At 43.2% G+C, this 20,787-nt stretch overlaps 1 protein-coding gene across 1 annotated transcript in view; it reads right to left on the reverse strand.

Annotated features, from left to right (window-relative positions):
- The window catches only part of LOC124556294 (glutamate receptor ionotropic, kainate 2-like), a 414,191-nt gene that overhangs the window by 313,178 nt on the left and 80,226 nt on the right, over nucleotides 1-20,787 (reverse strand). The window contains exon 3 of the mRNA XM_047130270.1: nucleotides 4,408-4,549. Within this exon, the coding sequence (XP_046986226.1) occupies nucleotides 4,408-4,549 (142 nt within the window). The remainder of the gene's footprint in view (nucleotides 1-4,407; nucleotides 4,550-20,787) is intronic.

Below are 20,787 nucleotides of genomic sequence, written 5' to 3' on the forward strand. Positions count from 1 at the left end.
GTTGTTCAATCTGTATATTGAGCAAGCAGTAAAGGAAACAAAAGAAAAATTCGGAGTAGGTATTAAAATTCATGGAGAACAAATAAAAACTTTGAGGTTCGCCGATGACATTGTAATTCTGTCAGAGACAGCAAAGGACTTGGAAGAGCAGTTGAATGGAATGGTCAGTGTCTTGAAAGGAGGATATAAGATGAATATCAACAAAAGCAAAACAAGGATAATGGAATGTAGTCTAATTAAGTCGGGTGATGCTGAGGGAATTAGATTAGGAAATGAGGCACTTAAAGTAGTAAAGGAGTTTTGCTATTTGGGGAGCAAAATAACTGATGATGGTCGAAGTAGAGAGGATATAAAATGTAGGCTGTCAATGGCAAGGAAAGCGTTTCTGAAGAAGAGAAATTTGTTAACATCCAGTATTGATTTAAGTGTCAGGAAGTCATTTCTGAAAGTATTCGTATGGAGTGTAGCCATGTATGGAAGTGAAACATGGACGATAAATAGTTTGGACAAGAAGAGAATAGAAGCTTTCGAAATGTGGTGCTACAGAAGAATGCTGAAGATTAGATGGGTAGATCACATAACTAATGAGGAAGTATTGAATAGGATTGGGGAGAAGAGAAGTTTGTGGCACAACTTGACCAGAAGAAGGGATCGGTTGGTTGGACATGTTCTGAGGCATCAAGGGATCACCAATTTAGTATTGGAGGGCAGCGTGGAGGGTAAAAATCGTAGAGGGAGACCAAGAGATGAATACACTAAGCAGATTCAGAAGGATGTAGGTTGCAGTAGGTACTGGGAGATGAAAAAGCTTGCACAGGATAGAGTAGCATGGAGAGCTGCATCAAACCAGTCTCAGGACTGAAGACCACAACAACAAAACATGTACAGAACAGGGAATCAGTGATCATAAGGCCGTTGCAGCATCCCTGAATATGGAAGTTAATAGGAATATAAAAAAAGTGTGGAAGGTTTATCTGTTTAGCAAGAGTAATAGAAGGCAGATTTCAGACTACCTAACAGACCAAAACGAAAATTTCTGTTCCGACACTGACAATGTTGAGTGTTTATGGAAAAAGTTCAGTGCAATCGTAAAATGCGTTTTAGACAGGTACGTGCCGAGTAAAACTGTGAGGGACGGGAAAAACCCACCGTGGTACAACAACAAAGTTAGGAAACTACTGCGAAAGCAAAGAGAGCTCCACTCCAAGTTTAAACGCAGCCAAAACCTCTCAGACAAACAGAAGCCGGCCGCGGTGGTCTCGCGGTTCTAAGCGCTCAGTCCGGAACCGCGCGACTGCTACGGTCGCAGGTTCGAATCCTGCCTCGGGCATGGATGTGTGTGATGTCCTTAGGTTAGTTAGGTTTAAGTAGTTCTAAGTTCTAGGGGACTGATGACCACAGATGTTAAGTCCCATAGTGCTCAGAGCCATTTGAACCATTTGAACAAACAGAAGCTAAACGATGTCAAAGTTAGCGTAAGGAGGGCTATGCGTGAAGCGTTCAGTGAATTCGAAAGTAAAATTCTATGTACCGACTTGACAGAAAATCCTAGGAAGTTCTGGTCTTATGTTAAATCAGTAAGTGGCTCAAAACAGCATATCCAGACACTCCGGGATGATGATGGCATTGAAACAGAGGATGACACGCGTAAAGCTGAAATACTAAACACCTTTTTCCAAAGCTGTTTCGCAGAGGAAGACCGCACTGCAGTTCCTTCTCTAATTCTATGTAGGAATCAACATGGATTCCGGAAACAGCGATCGTGTGAGACCCAACTCGCTTTATTTGTTCATGAGACCCAGAAAGTATTAGATACAGGCTCCCAGGTAGATGCTATTTTTCTTGACTTCCGGAAGGCGTTCGATACAGTTCCGCACTGTCGCCTGATAAACAAAGTAAGAGCCTACGGAATATCAGACCAGCTGTGTGGCTGGATTGAAGAGTTTTTAGCAAACAGAACACAGCATGTTGTTATCAATGGAGAGACGTCTACAGACGTTAAAGCAACCTCTGGCGTGCTACAGGGGAGTGTTATGGGACCATTGCTTTTCACAATGTATATAAATGACCTAGTAGATAGTGTCGGAAGTTCCATGCCGCATTTCGCGGATGATGCTGTAGTATACAGAGAAGTTGCAGCATTAGAAAATTGTAGCGAAATGCAGGAAGATCTGCAGCGGATAGGCACTTGGTGCAGGGAGTGGCAACTGACCCTTAACATAGACAAATGTAATGTATTGCGAATGCATAGAAAGAAGGATCCTTTATTGTATGATTATATGATAGCGGAACAAACACTGGTAGCAGTTACTTCTGTAAAATATCTGGGAGTATGCGTGCGGAACGATTTGAAGTGGAATGATCATATAAAATTAATTGTTGGTAAGGCGGGTACCAGGTTGAGATTCATTGGGAGAGTGCTTAGAAAATGTAGTCCATCAACAAAGGAGGTGGCTTACAAAACACTCGTTCGACCTATACTTGAGTATTGCTCATCAGTGTGGGATCCGTACCAGATCGGTTTGACGGAGGAGATAGAGAAGATCCAAAGAAGAGCGGCGCGTTCCGTCACAGGGTTATTTGGTAACCGTGATAGCGTTACGGAGATGTTTAATAAACTCAAGTGGCAGACTCTGCAAGAGAGGCGCTCTGCATCGCGGTGTAGCTTGCTTGCCAGGTTTCGAGAGGGTGCGTTTCTGGATGAGGTATCGAATATATTGCTTCCCCTACTTACACCTCCCGAGGAGATCACGAATGTAAAATTAGAGAGATTTGAGCGCGCACGGAGGCTTTCAGACAGTCGTTCTTCCCGCGAACCATACGCGACTGGAACAGGAAAGGGAGGTAATGACAGTGGCACGTAAAGTGCCCTCCGTCACACACCGTTGGGTGGCTTGCGGAGTATAAATGTAGATGTAGATGTAGATATCCTCTCATCCCAAGAGCTCTTCCACCTGCGCTGTTCGATGTGGTCGCCATAGTCATGCATAAAAATAGAGTCAGGGCCGAATGCATTCCTGGGAAAACGCAATGGGGAAGGAGTACAGTGCCACAATAACACTGACCGGTGAGTGAACCGTCTTCAAAGATTTGGAGGGAAGTACGCCCATGCAACATTATGCCTCCCTACATAACACCAGTATCACAAAAGCGACCATGTGCGACGATGTTTCTCGGTGCATTATGGTGTTCTCACCTCTCGCCATATGTGGCTAAGTCCAGCATCGTCTCTAACATGTTGATTTTGTTTGTCCATATGTTATGGTGTAGTGGGGAGGGTGGATTGTGGCATGGGCGCACTGACTACGAAATCTTTGAACACAGTTACGTTATTGTTGTTTTATCCTGCCTACTCGTCAAATATGGGGTGCCTAGGAAACTTGCTTTCTCCGATCGCTAGACAATTCAAGAAAATCGTATTAATGAATTTTATTACAGACAATAAATGACAGTACTTATTTTTGAGAAACACAGATGTGTCGCAAGCAAAGAGTGACATGAAATATAATCAATGCCGTTCAGTGTAGCGATTCCAATACAAGTCAAGTAATACAGTGGATGCTTCTATCCAGGTCACTGGTCTTGACGCTTCTGTAAAACTGGGCGCGACCAGCTGGGAGCGGCGATTATGTTCACTTCGACTAGAGTCCGCTGCTGTAGCGTTGCCGTCCTAGAGAGGGGTCAGTCAACGTGCTATTGGCTGACATCTTCTTCACAGCCCTCTCTGCTCTAACGTTCCCGACTGGCTTGCCGGCGCATGACTTTGCGCGGGAACAACTGTGACACTGTACTCCTTGCCCATGTGCGTCTTTCGCCCATGACGTCATGTTTGTTGAAGAGAATGCGCGGTCGCATAGAACAACGCAGGTGTAGAAGCATTTGGAAGGAGAGGATATTTGGCGAATGGACTGCCCTGTCCCTTCCCCCAACGTTAATCCCATCTAACAATTGTGTGATGCGTTGGGGAGATGTATTGCATAGTGTCCACATGTAGCAATGAGCATCCAACAGTTGGCAACCGTGTTGCTGGAAGCATGGGGACCCTACCACAAGAACTCCTTACCAACCTTGTGGCCAGCATGCGAGCACATTACAAAACATGATGTATTGCTGTCCAGAGTGACCACACACCCTATCAAGAACCACGTTCCGCCTTTTGTAATGTCCAGGGGACCATCACAAATCGCTGTGACTTGAACGTAATTTTTGTCTTTGAATAAAAGTGTCACTTCTGTTTGTCTCATTGCGTATTTCTTTCAGTTGCCTTCTGTCCTATGCTGTAGTAGTTCTTTACATATATCGTCCAACTTTCATCGAGTAATACATTAAGCGGACGTTACTTTCGGCCTTTAATTTTGCACACCAATATAGATACTCTGATGAGTTTCAGACTCCATGATGTCTCACCAGAGAAGTGATGAAAAATGACTGGTAAACGTGCATCAGTTTGACCTCGTCTGCCTGGCGCAGAACGTCCAGTATGAGGTCCGGCTCACAGTCCAGGACTACTCGCGTCTCTGAGGACTTCTTCACTTCTTTGAGAAGCGGCCTGTGGATGAAAATTCACTGGTTCGTTACCATGACTAAATACTTATATTAAATTAAAACTGAAGCTGGCAAGAACACATCACACAAGGCACCCTCTAAAAAACAGAGGTTGTAATAAACTACTTTTAACTCCTCACAGGCCGGCCGAAGTGGCCGTGCGGTTAAAGGCGCTGCAGTCTGGAACCGCAAGACCGCTACGGTCGCAGGTTCGAATCCTGCCTCGGGCTTGGATGTTCGTGATGTCCTTAGGTTAGTTAGGTTTAACTAGTTCTAAGTTCAAGGGGACTAATGACCTCAGCAGTTGAGTCCCATAGTGCTCAGAGCCATTTGAACCATTTTTTTAACTCCTCACAGAATAAGCCTATGACAAGTGTTTCGGCAATTTTTAGGTAGAAAACGTACGATCAGATCAAATGGCGTATAGTAGTTGGTGTTAATATAACCAGTTACTCAGGTCCTATAATTTTACCACTCTTGTCTTACATCGCAATAACACTATTCTTCTTACGAAGTAGTGGGAAGGTCAGGTAAGGATGACGGAGGTGGGTAGCGAATATGCACCCTTCTTTCCAAAGCAGACCACAAAGGCTCAATAAATATTGAGATCTCGTGACTGGTGGTCAGGGTATCATCCTCGTACTCACGAAACCAGTACTGGACGATGCGAGCTGTGTGAACAGGAATACAGCGTCAACATTTGAGAACGAACATTGTACCATGGGACGGACCTGATCAGTCAAAATGTTCTTATAATCCTTGGCAGTAATGCGACCTTATAAAGTAGCTGTCGTGCCATCGAATATCACGATATGACTTCCCAAATCATCACCGCCGTGTTTCATTCTTGTGCCGTATACTTCGCCAGAAGATGGAAACAGTGTGAAAGAAGACTCATCCGACCAAATGACTTTCTTCAATTGCTTCAGAGTCCAAGTTTTATAGCTTCGGCACCGAGTTTTCCTGTGACGGGGATAGGCATGAGTGACGAATGGTTCTGGAATTCCAGCTCGCCCCTCGGTTTCCCTCTTACGGAGCTCCGTTGTGTTGTTGTGCTGCATGGGTTCGCGAGTGCGATATTCGATTCTGCAGTAACTTTTGCAGCTCTCACCTTCTTATTTGCTGTCGCTATCCCCTTCAATAACCGTCTGTCACGATCACTCAACTGATATTTTCCTCCGCGTTGAGACTAAGCGGATGATGTTCTTCCGCTTTCCCTGTATGCGGTATAAATCTTTGATATAATGCCTCCCGAAGCACAAAACCCTTCGGGTACGTTGGTTATAGAAGCACTCACGAAATGAGCACCAACAATTTGCTCACAAAGTCACTTAGCACCGACATAACGCACGCACTAGACAGAACACTATTATGATCATGACTGATACTTGCAACGTATTGAGGAAACTGCACAGATGCCGTTCGTTGTCAGATACAACAGCACAACCTGCAGGCTTGGTCTGCATCCACATTTATGTTTAAGCATGCATTTCTCGCTGTGTTTCCATATTTCTGACCAACCCCTGTACTTTGATAGTACATATTTGATTATTTATAATGAGATACATAATAAAGTTGGTCCTTCGTATGTGACTCTCGTTTCTTCTTTTTTGTACTTAATTTCTGACTCATTATTTCACGGACTTCGAGGTGGTTAGGAAGGTGTTAAGATTCAAAAGCGTACCTCACCACGAGTGACTTCTGGCGTCAGTTCTTATTTTGTTAGCTATTCGTGAGGAAAGCATGCATATCCTGAGAAGAGTATCGTTCGCTCTGTCTCTTTGGGAAAGCAAGTACAGCTTCCTATGCAGGACCCAGGTGGTGAGTAGCCTCGAATGCCCTGCGGAGCTGGGTATTCCGGCACTGCATGCAGCAGCTGGCGTTAGGTATGGCGTGTCGTTTGATGACAGGGACTGGGCAGTAACACATCATCAGAATAATTGATGTATGACCCACATAAAGGCCGCCACACATGAGCCGTTCAGTTGGCCGTAGTCCGTTTTGACAGGTTCGATTAACCGCTGCCCTTACGATGGGGATACTCACGAATGAGCCACACAGAGCCGAGTGCTATGGGTCCCCACTTGGGAGTGGTTTGTGACTGTGAAGTGTGAAGCGCTTTCAGTAAACTACCGTGGCTATGAACGACGAAAATTTCGTTAACTTAGGTGCCGCTGAACTCTGCATTTGCAAAAAGCAAAGGAAACTCAAAAGGAAACAACAGGAAATATGGCTTTCAACTAGAAGGCAACTGAGGCATTTAAAGTTGTTGCAGAAACTCTCACTCGAATTTGGTGATTCGCGAAATTTATGAATGCATGAGACAACGTAAATTGCTCCAAATCGAGGGAAGGGAGTTAAACACTACGCAAGCAAAGAATTAAAATATTTTTTCAGTGACATGTAAACAATAGTCCCTTATTACAAAGCTGATAGAAATAATACAATTCACAAGTAATTTTTGGTAAGCAAAGACAACGTGTATGAAATATGTTTATTTTTGCGATTTTCCTACTCATAATAATTAGCAACTAAATTGACAGATGTGTAAAATACTGCTATAACCGTTTCCTTACTTCTGGCTGACGGACCAGAATTTGTCTGCTCAGTAACTACCCTAGAGGATAATTGAAGTTATGCGTCTCTGCCAAGAAAACAGTATCGTTTATTATTTTCTGACAGTAAGGGGCCAGAGATATTAACAATAGAAATTTCTCTGCAACTTTCTCCCACTTGGTTTGAGGATGGCGACAGATTCTTTCATTCCTTTGGCTATTTTTTCGAAGGCATCGTCTGTTTACACTTGTGGTCGTTTCAAAGCTGTTGATCTGTGTGAGAAGGAATAGTTATTGATTGATTATTATGAATGGTTCAAGACTCTGAAAACAAGAGTTAGAGTAAAATATCACCCAAAATATACCGAATGTTATCGTCAGTAACAGGCATTACTTTTTTGTGAGGCAGCTGTGACTGCTACTTTAAGTGAACGTACTCTAATAATTAAACACTGCCTCCAGTCACTGTTTTTATTTTACTTATTCATTTCAAACGTGGTTCGAGTCGGAGCTCAATATCCAGCGACTATAGATTGTGATTAAATTTACATCGTTTTCCAGTTTCGTCAGGTAGTGACCGAAAGAAGTAGTCAGTTATTATATGGTGGGACAGTTTGACGATTTTAAATAGAGATAGTTTGTGGTTGGGGGGAGGGGGGTGTTGGGGAGGGTGGGTGATGGATGTGCGACTGTGAAAAACATCATTAGTGTCATTTATAATCGAGGAGGTATTTTACGAGGAGTCATTCAGTGCTGAATATAGGAATTAATATATTGTATGTAGGTTCTGTTGTCTGCATATTTCTAGAGCCTCTAAACATGAGTTGCTGTTAACAATTTGTGTTATATATTTAATCATAGAACTACAATGTTCATGGTACTACACATCAAATGATCTATCTCTCCTAATTCTTTAAAACCTCGGACGGTCTGAAAGTATGATCTTGAAGACACGTGGTGTTTACATTTACCCTGTCTATTGATACTGTGAGATTAGACCACTTTTGCTTTTTAATTGAATGAGTTCACTTTTACTACTTGTCTTGAAACGTTGTAACCATGTTTAGAATATTCTTCCAATCAAGGGAATATTAAAATATTTCATGGGAATCCTTCCGTCTGCTCCACGACCGCCCCTTCCATCCTGCAACACATTAACTAGCAGTATATACAAGCGTCACAGGAGGAATGGTCAATATTGAGGGATATGACAGGAAAGCTCATTTGAAACATCATGTATAAGCATGATAAAAACTATAATGAACACACCCAAGGAACAAAAATCACGTGAAGATGAAATTAGGGGAATAAGTAGCCAAAAAATAACGGATATTTACAATCCACAATGAACTGTGTACCTTAATACAAATAATAAACAACAACAAAAATGAAATTGTCCCCATGCTAAACGTAAGTTGTCTTACTATTCCCTTCATTTGAAAAGCCCCTAAAAATTATCAATGAACATTACCTAAAATGAAACTTCCAAAAAAAAAAAAAAAAAAAAAAGGAAAGGAAAATTTATGCTTTCACAGGACATCATTACTCTAGACTGGCACACATGAACTATCTAATTAGCCAAGCGGTCTCGCTGTCTGCCCCTGGTAGCTGGGTGGTCAGGGCGACAGAAGGTCAGTCCTAATGGCCCAGGATCGATTCTCGGCTGGGTCGGAGATTTTCTCCGCTCAGGGACTGGGTGTTGTGTTGTCCTACTTATCACCATTTCATCCCCATCGACGCGCAAGTCGCCGAAGTGACGTCAAATCGAAAAACCTCGTGGACTGTCCGGAATCTCAGATGGACTGCCCCCTTGGATCCCTCACACACGGAAGCAAGATAAGGCTAACATTGGCTCGGTTGCGACGTATTCTGGACATTTCGAAAAACCAGTCGAGCCGGCTGAGTCAAATCAGTCCATCTGAGTTTCCCGCCTTGGTGCGAGGTCATTTGGCCAACTAAATCGTTCGTGAATGGCGGCTTTAAACTTTTTAAGACATACGATTCTATGTATGTGAAGACATGCGATGCTATCTATGTAAAGACAAATAATATCAAGTATTTTTCTTAATTTGAAAGAGTACTTTTCGAGATATTTCATTTTCTTCGTAAAATTTAGGGCCACTGCAAACAATAGCAGCAAATTTGAGTTTTAACATGAAAACATCGTTCGAAAGGCCATTTTGGAATGTTTTCATTATTTTCTTTATTGAGGAAAATGTAATTTTCAACTATACAACATAAAAACATTGCAGATTAACTGATTGTTAGAACTGGGAAACAATTCAGAAATTACTGCTTCATTTTCAATTAAATAGGTAAGAAAACTGTACCAAATTTTATCAGTATATCTGTCCCATTTTGTTGTGCGATCAACTTCCGTAACAGATAAGCCACTATGCTTGAATGGTATGTGGAGGACCAGTGTTAGATTCTCAGTACTGCCAGAGAATTTTCCTCGTTGAGAGGACTGGAAAGGAACGAACATAGCCTCGTGAAGCAAACTGAGGAATTTCTTTAAATAAAAGCTGCGACTACAAGTCTAGAAAGCTGACAATTGGATCTTCCATACCGTATACAAATGATGCCATATGAATGAGGATGACGCGGCGGCCTATCAGCATCGCATGGTATTCTGGGCCAGATTGCGGAGTTGATTATTTTTTTCAGTTAATTTTAAATATATTGTGTTGGAAATGAAGGGCTATGTCTTCACACCAATTTTACTTTTTTATTAAAAATGTTTACTAAATCATGGGCTAGGATGTTTTCAGATTCAATATAAGATTATCCTGTATCGTAAATAAAATAAGTCGCTATAGCAAAAACCAATATGAGAAAGACATAAGCGATTAATTGAAGAGGCAGAGGCATTTCGCAGCTATGGCCTGGGTTCACACTAAGCTTCAGGAAGGTGTTCCATATGCCTCTGCGTCCAGGTACACCTATAGGAGCCTTGCAGAGGGCCTTCTCAGACTCTGCTGTACAATCATAGCAGTTAAGCTGTGAGAGAACCTACGATGATGGTGTTATTAAAACTGCATATCACCAATGAAATGGTAAAAATTTAGCGGGTGATATAAGTTTGTAGTACCTCGAAAAGGACTGTCTCATCAAATAGTAAAGAACATGTTAAATGGCATTTTGTGTGTAAAACCGTTATGGAACACTGAAGTAATTTCAGTTAGCTGCCCCAGAACTTAAGTGAGAACTTACCATGTTTTATTGATATGCTAGTAAAATTAGAATTCTACTAGTTATTGATAGAGTCCAGGACACTGGTCTACCCATTTAGGAATGCCTCTTGTACGAACAGTCTAAGTTTGCACTGATTTATGAGTGGAAATTTTGCAGTCACATTGATACAAATATTGAAATTTTCACACTTTTTTCCAGTATTCCTCTAGTTCCACAAAAATCTAAGATTTTAAAATATACCAGTTCAAAAATTATAGATCATCGTGTGATGGAGTAAGCTGGCGCCAGCAGATCGATCGGCAAGGAGGCTGCGAGAAGATCGGTAGTAAGCACGGGAGCAAGTGAGCCTATCAGGAGAGAGGCCAAAGACAAACTGGCAAGAAACACACCACCAATGCCCTCTCGACCACTAGTGTTTAGATCGCCGCCGCGGACCAGAGGCCCCAGTCAGTAGCAGACACAGTCAGTCATCCAGTGAGTCATCAGTCGCAGCCCAGTGGGAGTCGCAGTCGCAGTTAGCTCCGCCTCTAGCTCAGAGTCAGTCAGTACCTAGTGACCAGAGTAGTGTACATAGTGGACTTGTACTTCACCAGCAGTGAGGCTAACGGGGACTGTTAAGGAACTTGTACCACAACAACTAGCTTAAGTTAAGTAGCTTTCTTATTCTTATGAATAAAGAATCCTGTTAGTATACGCTTGCAGGTATGTTACAGAAAGAGGATACCGGCCACCAAACAACATCCTCTCCTTGCTTCCCATGGTACAAGCCTACATTGACAATGAGACGACACAAAACATTGTATATTCAGTCGTTTAACCACTGATACGTTTAATTTCGATTAAGAGATGCATATGAAGAAAAATGTAGCGTTGAGTGACCGCTACGAGGGGTGGCGAGGTTGGCTGTGATAGATCGGTATGCCTTCAGTTTACCACCCTGGGCGGCGCTGCAGTGGTGTGGTGTTGGGTGTCAGGTGATTACCTGTCACGGAAACAACACTTGTTGAAGAAATACTTTCTTTCATAACAACTACAGCAGTGACGAACACGCTGGAAAGGCGGCCAACAGCCCCCAGTTGGTAATAACACTGACTCAGGAGTGGGTGCAACGGGTGGTGCGTGACAGACAGACAGCGCATGGATTGCCGTAATTGACCTAGCTCTGTTGCTCAGCACGAGGTGTACTAGACTAGGAGGGATCAAACTGCGGCCCCCAGCACGGATGATGATGGTGGTGTGTGCCTGCACTAGGTGATGATGAACAGCATGTTCCCGCTTAGATGGAGGTGGCTGGGCAGCTAGATGGCCCAAGCTCGAAGCCCGGTCCGTCAGATGGGTGACAGGCAGTAGCTGATAGTCACCCAGTGGGTGGCCCGCCGATGGAAAGGCATCATGTCGGCAGCATTCTGACTCCGAATAGGCAGCGGCCTACAGCTACTATTTACAGAGTTTGTCAGCAGCAGCGTGCTGGTTTATCCCATACAGCGGATAGGTGTGGACCTTTCCACGCGACTAGTAGCTGACGATGGCTGCGTAACTGACACTGACAGTGTGCATTAGGTGGTATGAAAGCAAGCCAGGTGATTTAATGTTTCTGAAGCGGCAGTTGTCCTGCGTGCGAAGTTATAACAGGTCTGAGGTGCCGGGCGTTATCTTTGTATAATTATTGAGGTCATTTGCCCTAGATTTCGCGTCATGCCATCGCCTCCAGAAGCCCTGACGGTGTTAGAGTGTGTATAACTTCTGATTTCAGAAGCGATGTGTGGCGTCTTCTGCAGTGCCAGCTTCATGAATACATGTTTCTACATCAGGGTGCCTAGTTACTGAGGGGTCCCGCAATGCCCTCCTTATGACGTCGTTTCGCTGAGTCGGAACCAAGAGCCGTTCGCTATTCCAGGCCGAACACCAGCACCACGAAAAGGTAAAATAACACAGTATGCCTACAAATTGTAATGAATGCCTCCCTCCACATCACCTGCTATCCCAGAACAAAGGGACGTTACAGATTCGACATCAGAAAAATGATCTTCGAATGAAAAAAGCCATACAACTTCCTGGCATTTAAATTATTTCTTTGTATTCTTGCGGTTCTAGCTTCCACCTGCTGCTCACTAGTTTCAAACGACACTCCAAAAATTTTTTAGACTTAGTCCAGGACGTCAACAACGGTAGCGTCGAAGCAAGCAAGCAAGCAATCTTCTGCCGTGTGCTAAGGCCCCAGAACTATTCACTTATCGCATCATTGTCTGTCCTACAGTCATTTGTGACAAAATGCCTGCCCCCTGTTTTCCTGACCTTCGGATTGTAAACCATGCTTTGTTACAAACTGATCATATTCTGGAGTGGTAGGTTTGGTTCTGAGTTCAGCCATATTTTGTAAGCGTAAATGGCATGACTTCACACAAAGGTAGTGGTGAACGAAGGAGAAGATGCTCAAACCCATCATGGTCTCACGAGAATGCAGCAGATACGCTGGCAGTATCATGGAGGAACAACGGGTCGAAACAGATGGATAGTGGAACACAGCTATACAGGAACATATTCATAGAAGAATAGCTTCCTTCACTCTCTTTTTGATGACATTGCCGTGTTGCTGTAAGCTATAATACTTGGTTTTGCACAAAGAAAGGCATTCATTACAGTTTGTATTCCTACTGTTTTATATTACATTTGTGTTAGTTTAGTGTTTGTACAGTACTCCTTCATTGAATTGAAACGTATTAGTACTTACTCGATACAGAAAGTAATTTTCTGTATTTTATGTACATGTATCCTTTTGGATTGAAAGCTTAGTTCGTGAGAAATAGTAGGAAAAGTGGAAAAAGTCTGAAAATTTCGATGTTATGTCAATTTGGTGGCGGAAGCTCCTCTTGGAAATCGGAATAAATTTAGACTGGTTATAAATGAGGCATGCTTGAGTGTTTAAATATTTGCTAGAGCTCCACCAGTTTTCCGAAAGCTTCCACTTTTGTGGATCTGTCATACTGCGTGGAAAGTGGAACTGAAGTTAAAATCTCTTCGTTTTACGGTGAGAAAACATTATTCTGAAGCTGGCAGCCAGTTACTTTAGTTCATTATGTTGAACTAAGGAGCCTTCGTAACCTTTCATTTCTAATGGGTGCAAGGTATTGTTAGTTAAAATTTGTGAACTGTTTGTGTGTACGTGGAAAGTTCTGAATCGATACTCATTTATTTATCCATGAGGGAATTCATGTGAATTCAACAGAAAACTTTTAATTGCCCTAAAGCAGATGTTAGCTCTATTTCTCTTCGTGCTATAGAAAACATAACTTTTCTTTAGCGCTACAACTGAGATGTCAGTTAGTGGACAACTGATCGCAGGTATTGAGTTTCTGAATATTACCCAGAGAAGTTTTCCGCTGACTTTCGTTGAGTGAGTGTCGAGAAAGTATGGTTACAACGAAAACAGCTACTAATGAATTTTAGCAGAATGATGGATAAAACCTGCATCCAAATGCCGTCTCGAATTTTGTTTAGTAGCTACAATGAAAAGAACTTGCTGCGATTACCTTGTAGGAAATGTTACAGCTTTTTTCGCTATGATTCAGGAAAAACAACGGCCACTTTAATTCGTGTGGTCAGATTCGGATTTGAAACCAAAGTTTTACTGTTAGACAACTTCAGTCAGTTCTGTCGTCACTTATCTGCACGGAAAGATGTATTTTCTAATTATTTCGTAGAAACAGTTGAATTTGGATGAGCGCAATGTGCGAACAGTATCCTGAGGCAAGTGTGGTGCTTTAGCTAACTTTCTCGAAATAGAAATCACTTATGTAATTTCTCATACAAAGTTTTATGGTAATATAATTTTCGCGGTAAATATTGCTACAGGACAAAGCTATTTGGCCATTCTGATGCTAAATGAGGAGCCTGGCCTTGGTAATTTCTACTTTCAGGTGACTGAATTAGCTCCAGCGAAGCAAAACGACGTATTAATTTTCTAAATGAAGTCAAAATTAACGCTAGGTTGGTCCTGGAAGACATGGAAACTCAGTCACAAAGACGTATCAGTAGTCCCTCTTGCTTTTGTAGGGATAAATGAAGAAACATGTTTTCCATCTCCTAATATCGATAGACTTTTGTATCTCAAAACCCGAGTGACGTACTCAGCGGAGGGAGACATTACCGATTCTCGTTTACATACTCTCCGTGTTCGTCTACAAGAAAATCTAGAACTGTTTCAGTGTTGTGTATGTGACACGAAAACCATCTAACAATACCGCTACTGTTGTCTGCAATCCTGATACTGTCGAATCAGGTTGCGCTGCTTCAGAGACGAAGAAACGTTTAAAGCCATGCTTATTCCTCAATAGCGTGTTAAGCTTTGCGGAATGAATAATGCAGAACCTGACTTGCCATCTCTGAAAGCTTCTTTTCCTTAGAATCTCAATTTATCACTCCTAATGTATTTCACAGCACATAAGAGGTTTCCAACGTTTAATGGTCTGCAATATCGAATAAAAGAGAAATGTCTGTACTAAGTGATTGGAAGACGAAATCAGTACTGTACTGTAGGGAATGGATGGAACTACTGCAGACAGAAGTCGTTTTAGGAGAGATTAACATGTCGATGTGACATTGACGAATATTTATTAAACTCGAATATGCTCTCATTGATCAATCTGTTATATCCTAATAAAATTTATGTCATAGTTTTTCTTATCAATTTTAGATTCACACATCTATTGCAAGAACTGGAGAGACATCATTGTAATATTTCACAAAATAAAATAAGATCACAGTATGATAAAAAAGGATATAAATTTAATTATATATAGGAAAACACGAAAAATCCGATTGTTAACTAGAGTCGATTCCAACAAATATTCTGATCTTTTGTAGGTAACGAGTACAAAGGATATAAATCATTTTGAAATAGGTGCCTTACGTGTAACAGCACATTATGGAAGTTTGGTACATAATGTGATCGCTGCTTTATCATTGCCTATGAAATTATAAGAAGGTCGGGCGATCGACTCCGAATGTTTTAATGAAGAGCCAATAGTAATCTTGTGGCATAACCAAGCAACCAGCGTGTTGTGTGGACTACAGTATCGGAACTGATGATGAGGCATGTATCGACCAAAGGATGTGTCGGTTCATGAAGTCTCACAACATTACCATCTGGAGAGATTGAGTCTTGTGACCTGGTATGAACTGGTTTGAAGGCATTAAAACTGACATCGTGCTGCTAGAAATATGAGCTCTGACGTGGACAAATACAGTATCGGAAATGGTAACTTTTACACCATTAACACCTGCAGTGAGCCCTACGAAACTGAAACTACAGTATTTAAAAGCGCCAGGTATACTTTCATTAAAGCTACAGTTTCAGTGCAGGAAAAAGCCATTTCTATTACTGAGGAATGGTTACTGGGTGTGTCGAATGTTGTTTGAAATTTTCGTGCGGAGAACGCAACACAGCCCTCTCAGATGACATGAAAGTTCAGCTTATCGCCATATTCCATGGTGTGAGAAAAATCGAATCATTGGCAAATCATTGGGGCATGGGAGCATCATACCGACAGATCGGACAGACAGCTGGCTGTAGTGCAATGAGGACAGAGCGTGAGGTGACAAGATGGACTGAGGACAACAGTCTGACGTGAAGTGTAGTCACGGGTCCTTCCAAAAGGACTACACCACGAGATCATAGAACTGTGTGACTGGCACTGATAAGTAGACGGGTCACAACAACTGAAACCAGACCATAGTTTGTAGGCAGAGTCTCAGCACGAATAGTTGGAAATAGGTTACTGGAAATTTGGTTCCAATGTCGAGTTCCCGAACGTCATTTACCGCTGACCCCATATCTCAGACAACAGAAACTTGTACGGAGTAGAACCAGAGCCAACTGTGATGCTGAGCGGCATTCTGCAGTGTTCAGCTATGAGTCTCGCTTCTTTTTGTGCAGATGACAACGACGCCATTGTGTCCATAGACCGTCTGGAGAAAGGTCACAGGAAGCAGCCGTTGTCGATACCCACAGCTCTTCAACTCCTGGAATAATGCTGTGGGGAACAGTTCGATTCGACAATAGGAATCATTTGGCAGTTGTAGAAGGGAGGCTGAATGCTCGCCAGTATGTGACAAGAATGTTAAACCTAGTTTTCAAGCTTTTCATGACAAGGCACCAAGCGGCTGATGCTAGAAGCATAATATAACACCCCAGACTGCAGTTCAGACAACAGATACTTAGAATGAGGTACCCATTTCCCTGATTTTTCACACAGTGAGTGTGCCTTGTGTATGATACGAATAGGTCTCCTTTCGTACCAGGTTTCACCCAGCAATATTCACGAACTGTCAAGGCATGCATGACAAAAAATTCCTAAAGATGACATTCGGTGGCTAGTTGCTTCCATACAACGACGAATAAAATGTTTTCGTGGCTGTGGAGAACTCAGTTCAGACCGATGTTGCTGATGGAAATCAGTTCTGAATGGAATCAAAGTTTAAAATTTTAATACCCGTTATGTGATGAATATCTCCTCAGTGTTGGTTGAATACCAGTCTGGTGCTTTATGGTGTAACATTTTCAATTTCTGTCAGTATAATAAGGTCAATTGGACAAGTTTCGCCAATCGAGACACATGTCGAAGCTCATTCGTTTCCCACTCTGTAACAGCTGCTGCTCTTGCCCATCCGCAGCTCGTGGTCGCGCGGTAGCGTTCTCGCTTCCCACGCCCGGGTTTCCGGGTTCGATTCCCGGGGGGGTCAGGGATTTTCTCTGCCTCGTGATGACTGGGTGTTGTGTGATGTCCTTAAGTTTGTTGGGTTTAAGTAGTTCTAAGGGACTGATGATCATAGATGTTAAGTCCCATAGTGCTCAGACCCATTTGAACCATTTTTTGCTCTTGCCCTCTACATTATGCTTCGGATTCAATGGTTCAAATGGCTCTGAGCACTATGGGACTCAACTGCTGTGGTCATAAGTCCCATAGAACTTAGAACTACTTAAACCTAACTAACCTAAGGACATCACACACATCCATGCCCGAGGCAGGATTCGAACCTGCGACCGTAGCGGTCGTGCGGTTCCAGACTGTAGCGCCTTTTACCGCTCAGCCTCTCCGGCCGGCCTATGCTTCAGATTACTGGACTAGATTTACACCACAGACCCTCACTGATAGCGGCTGACTTTGCAAGGAATGAACGCCTATTTATAGCTAATGTGTGCTTACTTGGTCAATGCTATTTGCACAGTGCATCTGAAACTTTAAAATTTTTGCTCGTTTCTTTGTGATGCATCCGCACCACTTGGTTGTCTATATTTTTGAATGTGTAGCTGTCCTTTGTCTCTACCAGAACTGTAGGGAAATAAACCGCTCTTCAAATGGAAGTACACTACTGACCATTAAAATTGCTACATCACGAAGATGACGTGCTACAGATGCGAAATTTAACCGACAGGAAGAAGATGCTGTGATATGCAAATGATTAACTTTTCAGAGCATTCACACAAAGTTGGCGCCGGTGGCGACACCTACAACGTGCTGACATGAGGAAAGTTTCCAAGCGATTTCTCATACACAAACAGCAGTTGATTGGCGTTGCCTGGTGAAACGTTGTTGTGATGCCTCGCGTAAGGAGGAGAAATGCGTACCACCACGTTCCCAACTTTGATAAAAATCGGATTGTAGCCGATCGCGACTGCGGTTTATCGTATCGCGACATTACTGCTCGCGCTGGTGAGACCCAGTGACTGTTAACAGAATATGGAATCGGTGGGTTCAGGAGGGTAATACGGAACGCCGTGCTGGATCCCAACGGCCTCGTATATCACTAGCAGTCGAGATGACAGGCATCTTATCCGCATGGCTGTAACGGACCGTGCAGCCACGTCTCGATCCCTGAGTGAACAGATGGGGACGTTTGCAAGACAACAACCATCCGCACCAAAAGTTCGACGACGTTTGCAGCAGCTCGGAGACCATGGCTGCTGTTACACTTGACGCTGCATCACAGACAGGAGCGCCTGCGATGGTGTACTCAACGACGAACCTGGGTGCACGAATGGCAAAACGTCATCTTTTCGGATGAATCCAGGTTCTGTTTACAGCATCATGATGTTCTCATCCGTGTTTGACGACATCGCGGGAACGTACATTGGAAGCGTGTATTCGTCATCGCCATACTGGCGTATCACCCGGACCGATGGTATGAGGTGCCATTGGTTACACGTCTCGGTCACCTCTTGTTCGCATTGACGGCACTTTGAACAGTGGGCGTTACACTTCAGATGTGTTACAACCCGTGGCTCTACCCTTCATTCGATACCTGCGAAACCCCACATTTCAGGAGGATAATGCACGACCGCATGTTGCAGGTCGTGTAATGGCCTTTCTGGATACAGAAAATGTTCGACTGCTACCCTGGCTGGCACATTCTCCAGATCTCTCACCAATTGGAAACGTCTGGCCAATGGTGGCCGAGCTACTGGCTCGTCACAATACGCTAGTCACTACTCTTGATGAACTGTGGTATCGTGTTGAAGCTGCATGGGCAGCTGTACCTGTACACGCCATCCAAGCTCTGTTTGACTCAATGCCCAGGCGTATCAAGGCCGTTATTACGGCCAGAGGTGGTTGTTCTGGGTACTGATTTCTCAGGATCTATGCACCCAAATTGCGTGAAAATGTAATCACATGTCAGTTCTAGTATAATATATTTGTCCAATGAATACCCGTCTATCATCTGCATTTCCTTATGGTGTAGCAATTTTAATGACCAGTAGTGTAACATATGTTACCAAATGTAGGTAAGATATTGAACTACTCTTTAAACTTGGGATAGGATTTATAATTCACTGCATTCTCAGAAAATAAACTGTATATAGCGCACTCCATTTCGATCGCAAGAGCAGACAAAAAAGCGAGAGTGAAATGTTCGTAACACACTTGTATCTCATAAACAATTTGAGATATCGAAGCGAGATTTTTGCAAATGATAGAACACAAAGAGGAGACTGTGGTGCCATGTGGTAACAGTGTATAACTTCCTTTTTAGTGCGATATACAAGTAAATACGATTTTTTTTTCAATGGAATAATGCAATTTTCCAGTGTCATTGAAAACTAGTGAATCGAGTATTGTTACAGATCCATAGAATTCAGAAATTTTGGGTCATGGCTCTGACATTCACAATAGGATTCACAACCATTGCAAGAATTGAGGAGTCAACAACCAAAGTGTTGCGGGATTGCCTCCAGCCATTCTACATGACAGCGAGATAATCGAAAGAGCGGCGGACGGTGGGGCCCGAATGGCCCGTCTAAGGCCAGAACGCGGAACTTTAACTTACGAACCTACTCCACACGAGAGTTCCTTTTGTTGTTAACTTTTTAAATGCTGTAAATGATTTACAGAACATACAGAACTTTCCAAATGCACTTGCCGATATACAATGAAGCGCCAAAGAAACTGATATAGGCGTGCGTATTCAAATACAGAGATATGAAAACAGGCGGAATACGGCGCTGCGCTCGGCAAAGCCTATGTAAGACAACAAGTGTCTGGCGCAGTTGTTTGATCGGTTAATGCTGCTACAATGGCAGGTTATCAAGATTTAAGTGAGTCTGAACGTGGTGTTATAGTCGACGCACTAGCGATGGGATACAGCACTTCTGAGGTAGCGATGAAGTGGGGATTTTCCCGCACGACCATTTCACGAGTGTACTGTGAATATCAGGAATATCCGACATCGCTGCGGCCATAAAAAGATCCTGCGAGAACGGGACCAACAACGACTGAAAGGAGTCGTTCTACGTGACAGAAGTGCGAACCATTCAACGAAACATCATCGATATGAGCTTTCGGAGCCGAAGGTCCACTCGTATACCCTTGATGACTGCACGACACAAAGCCTTACGCCTCACCTGGGCCCATAAACACCGACATTGGACTGTTGATGACTGGAAACATGTTATCTGGTCGGACGAGTCTCGTTTCAAATTGTATCGAGCAGACGGACGTGTACGGGTATGGAGACAATCTCATGAATCCATGGACCCTGCACGTCAGAAGGTGACTGTTCAAGCTGGTGGAGGCTCTGTTATGGTGTCGGGCGCGTGCAGTTGGAGTGATATGGGACCCTTGATAGGTCTAGATACGACTCTGACGGGTGACATGTACGTAAGCATCCTGTCTTATCACCTGCATCCGTTCATGTCCGTTGTGTATTCCAACGGACTTTGGCAATACCAGCAGGACAATGCGGCACCCCACAAGTACAGAATTTCTTTTTTGAGTTTAAACACTTCCGCTGGCCATCAAACTCCCCAGATATAAACATTATTGAGCATATCTGGAATGTCTTGCAACGTGCTGTTCAGAAGAGATCTCCAACCCTCGTACTCTTGTAGATTTATGGACAGCACTGCTGGATTCATGGTATCAGTTCCTTCCAGCACTACTTCACACATTAGTCGAGTCCATGCACGTCGTGTTCCGGCACTTCTGCGTGCTTTTGG

This window comes from Schistocerca americana, chromosome X, assembly GCF_021461395.2.
Source record: "Schistocerca americana isolate TAMUIC-IGC-003095 chromosome X, iqSchAmer2.1, whole genome shotgun sequence".
Classification (NCBI taxonomy): Eukaryota; Metazoa; Arthropoda; class Insecta; order Orthoptera; family Acrididae; genus Schistocerca; species Schistocerca americana.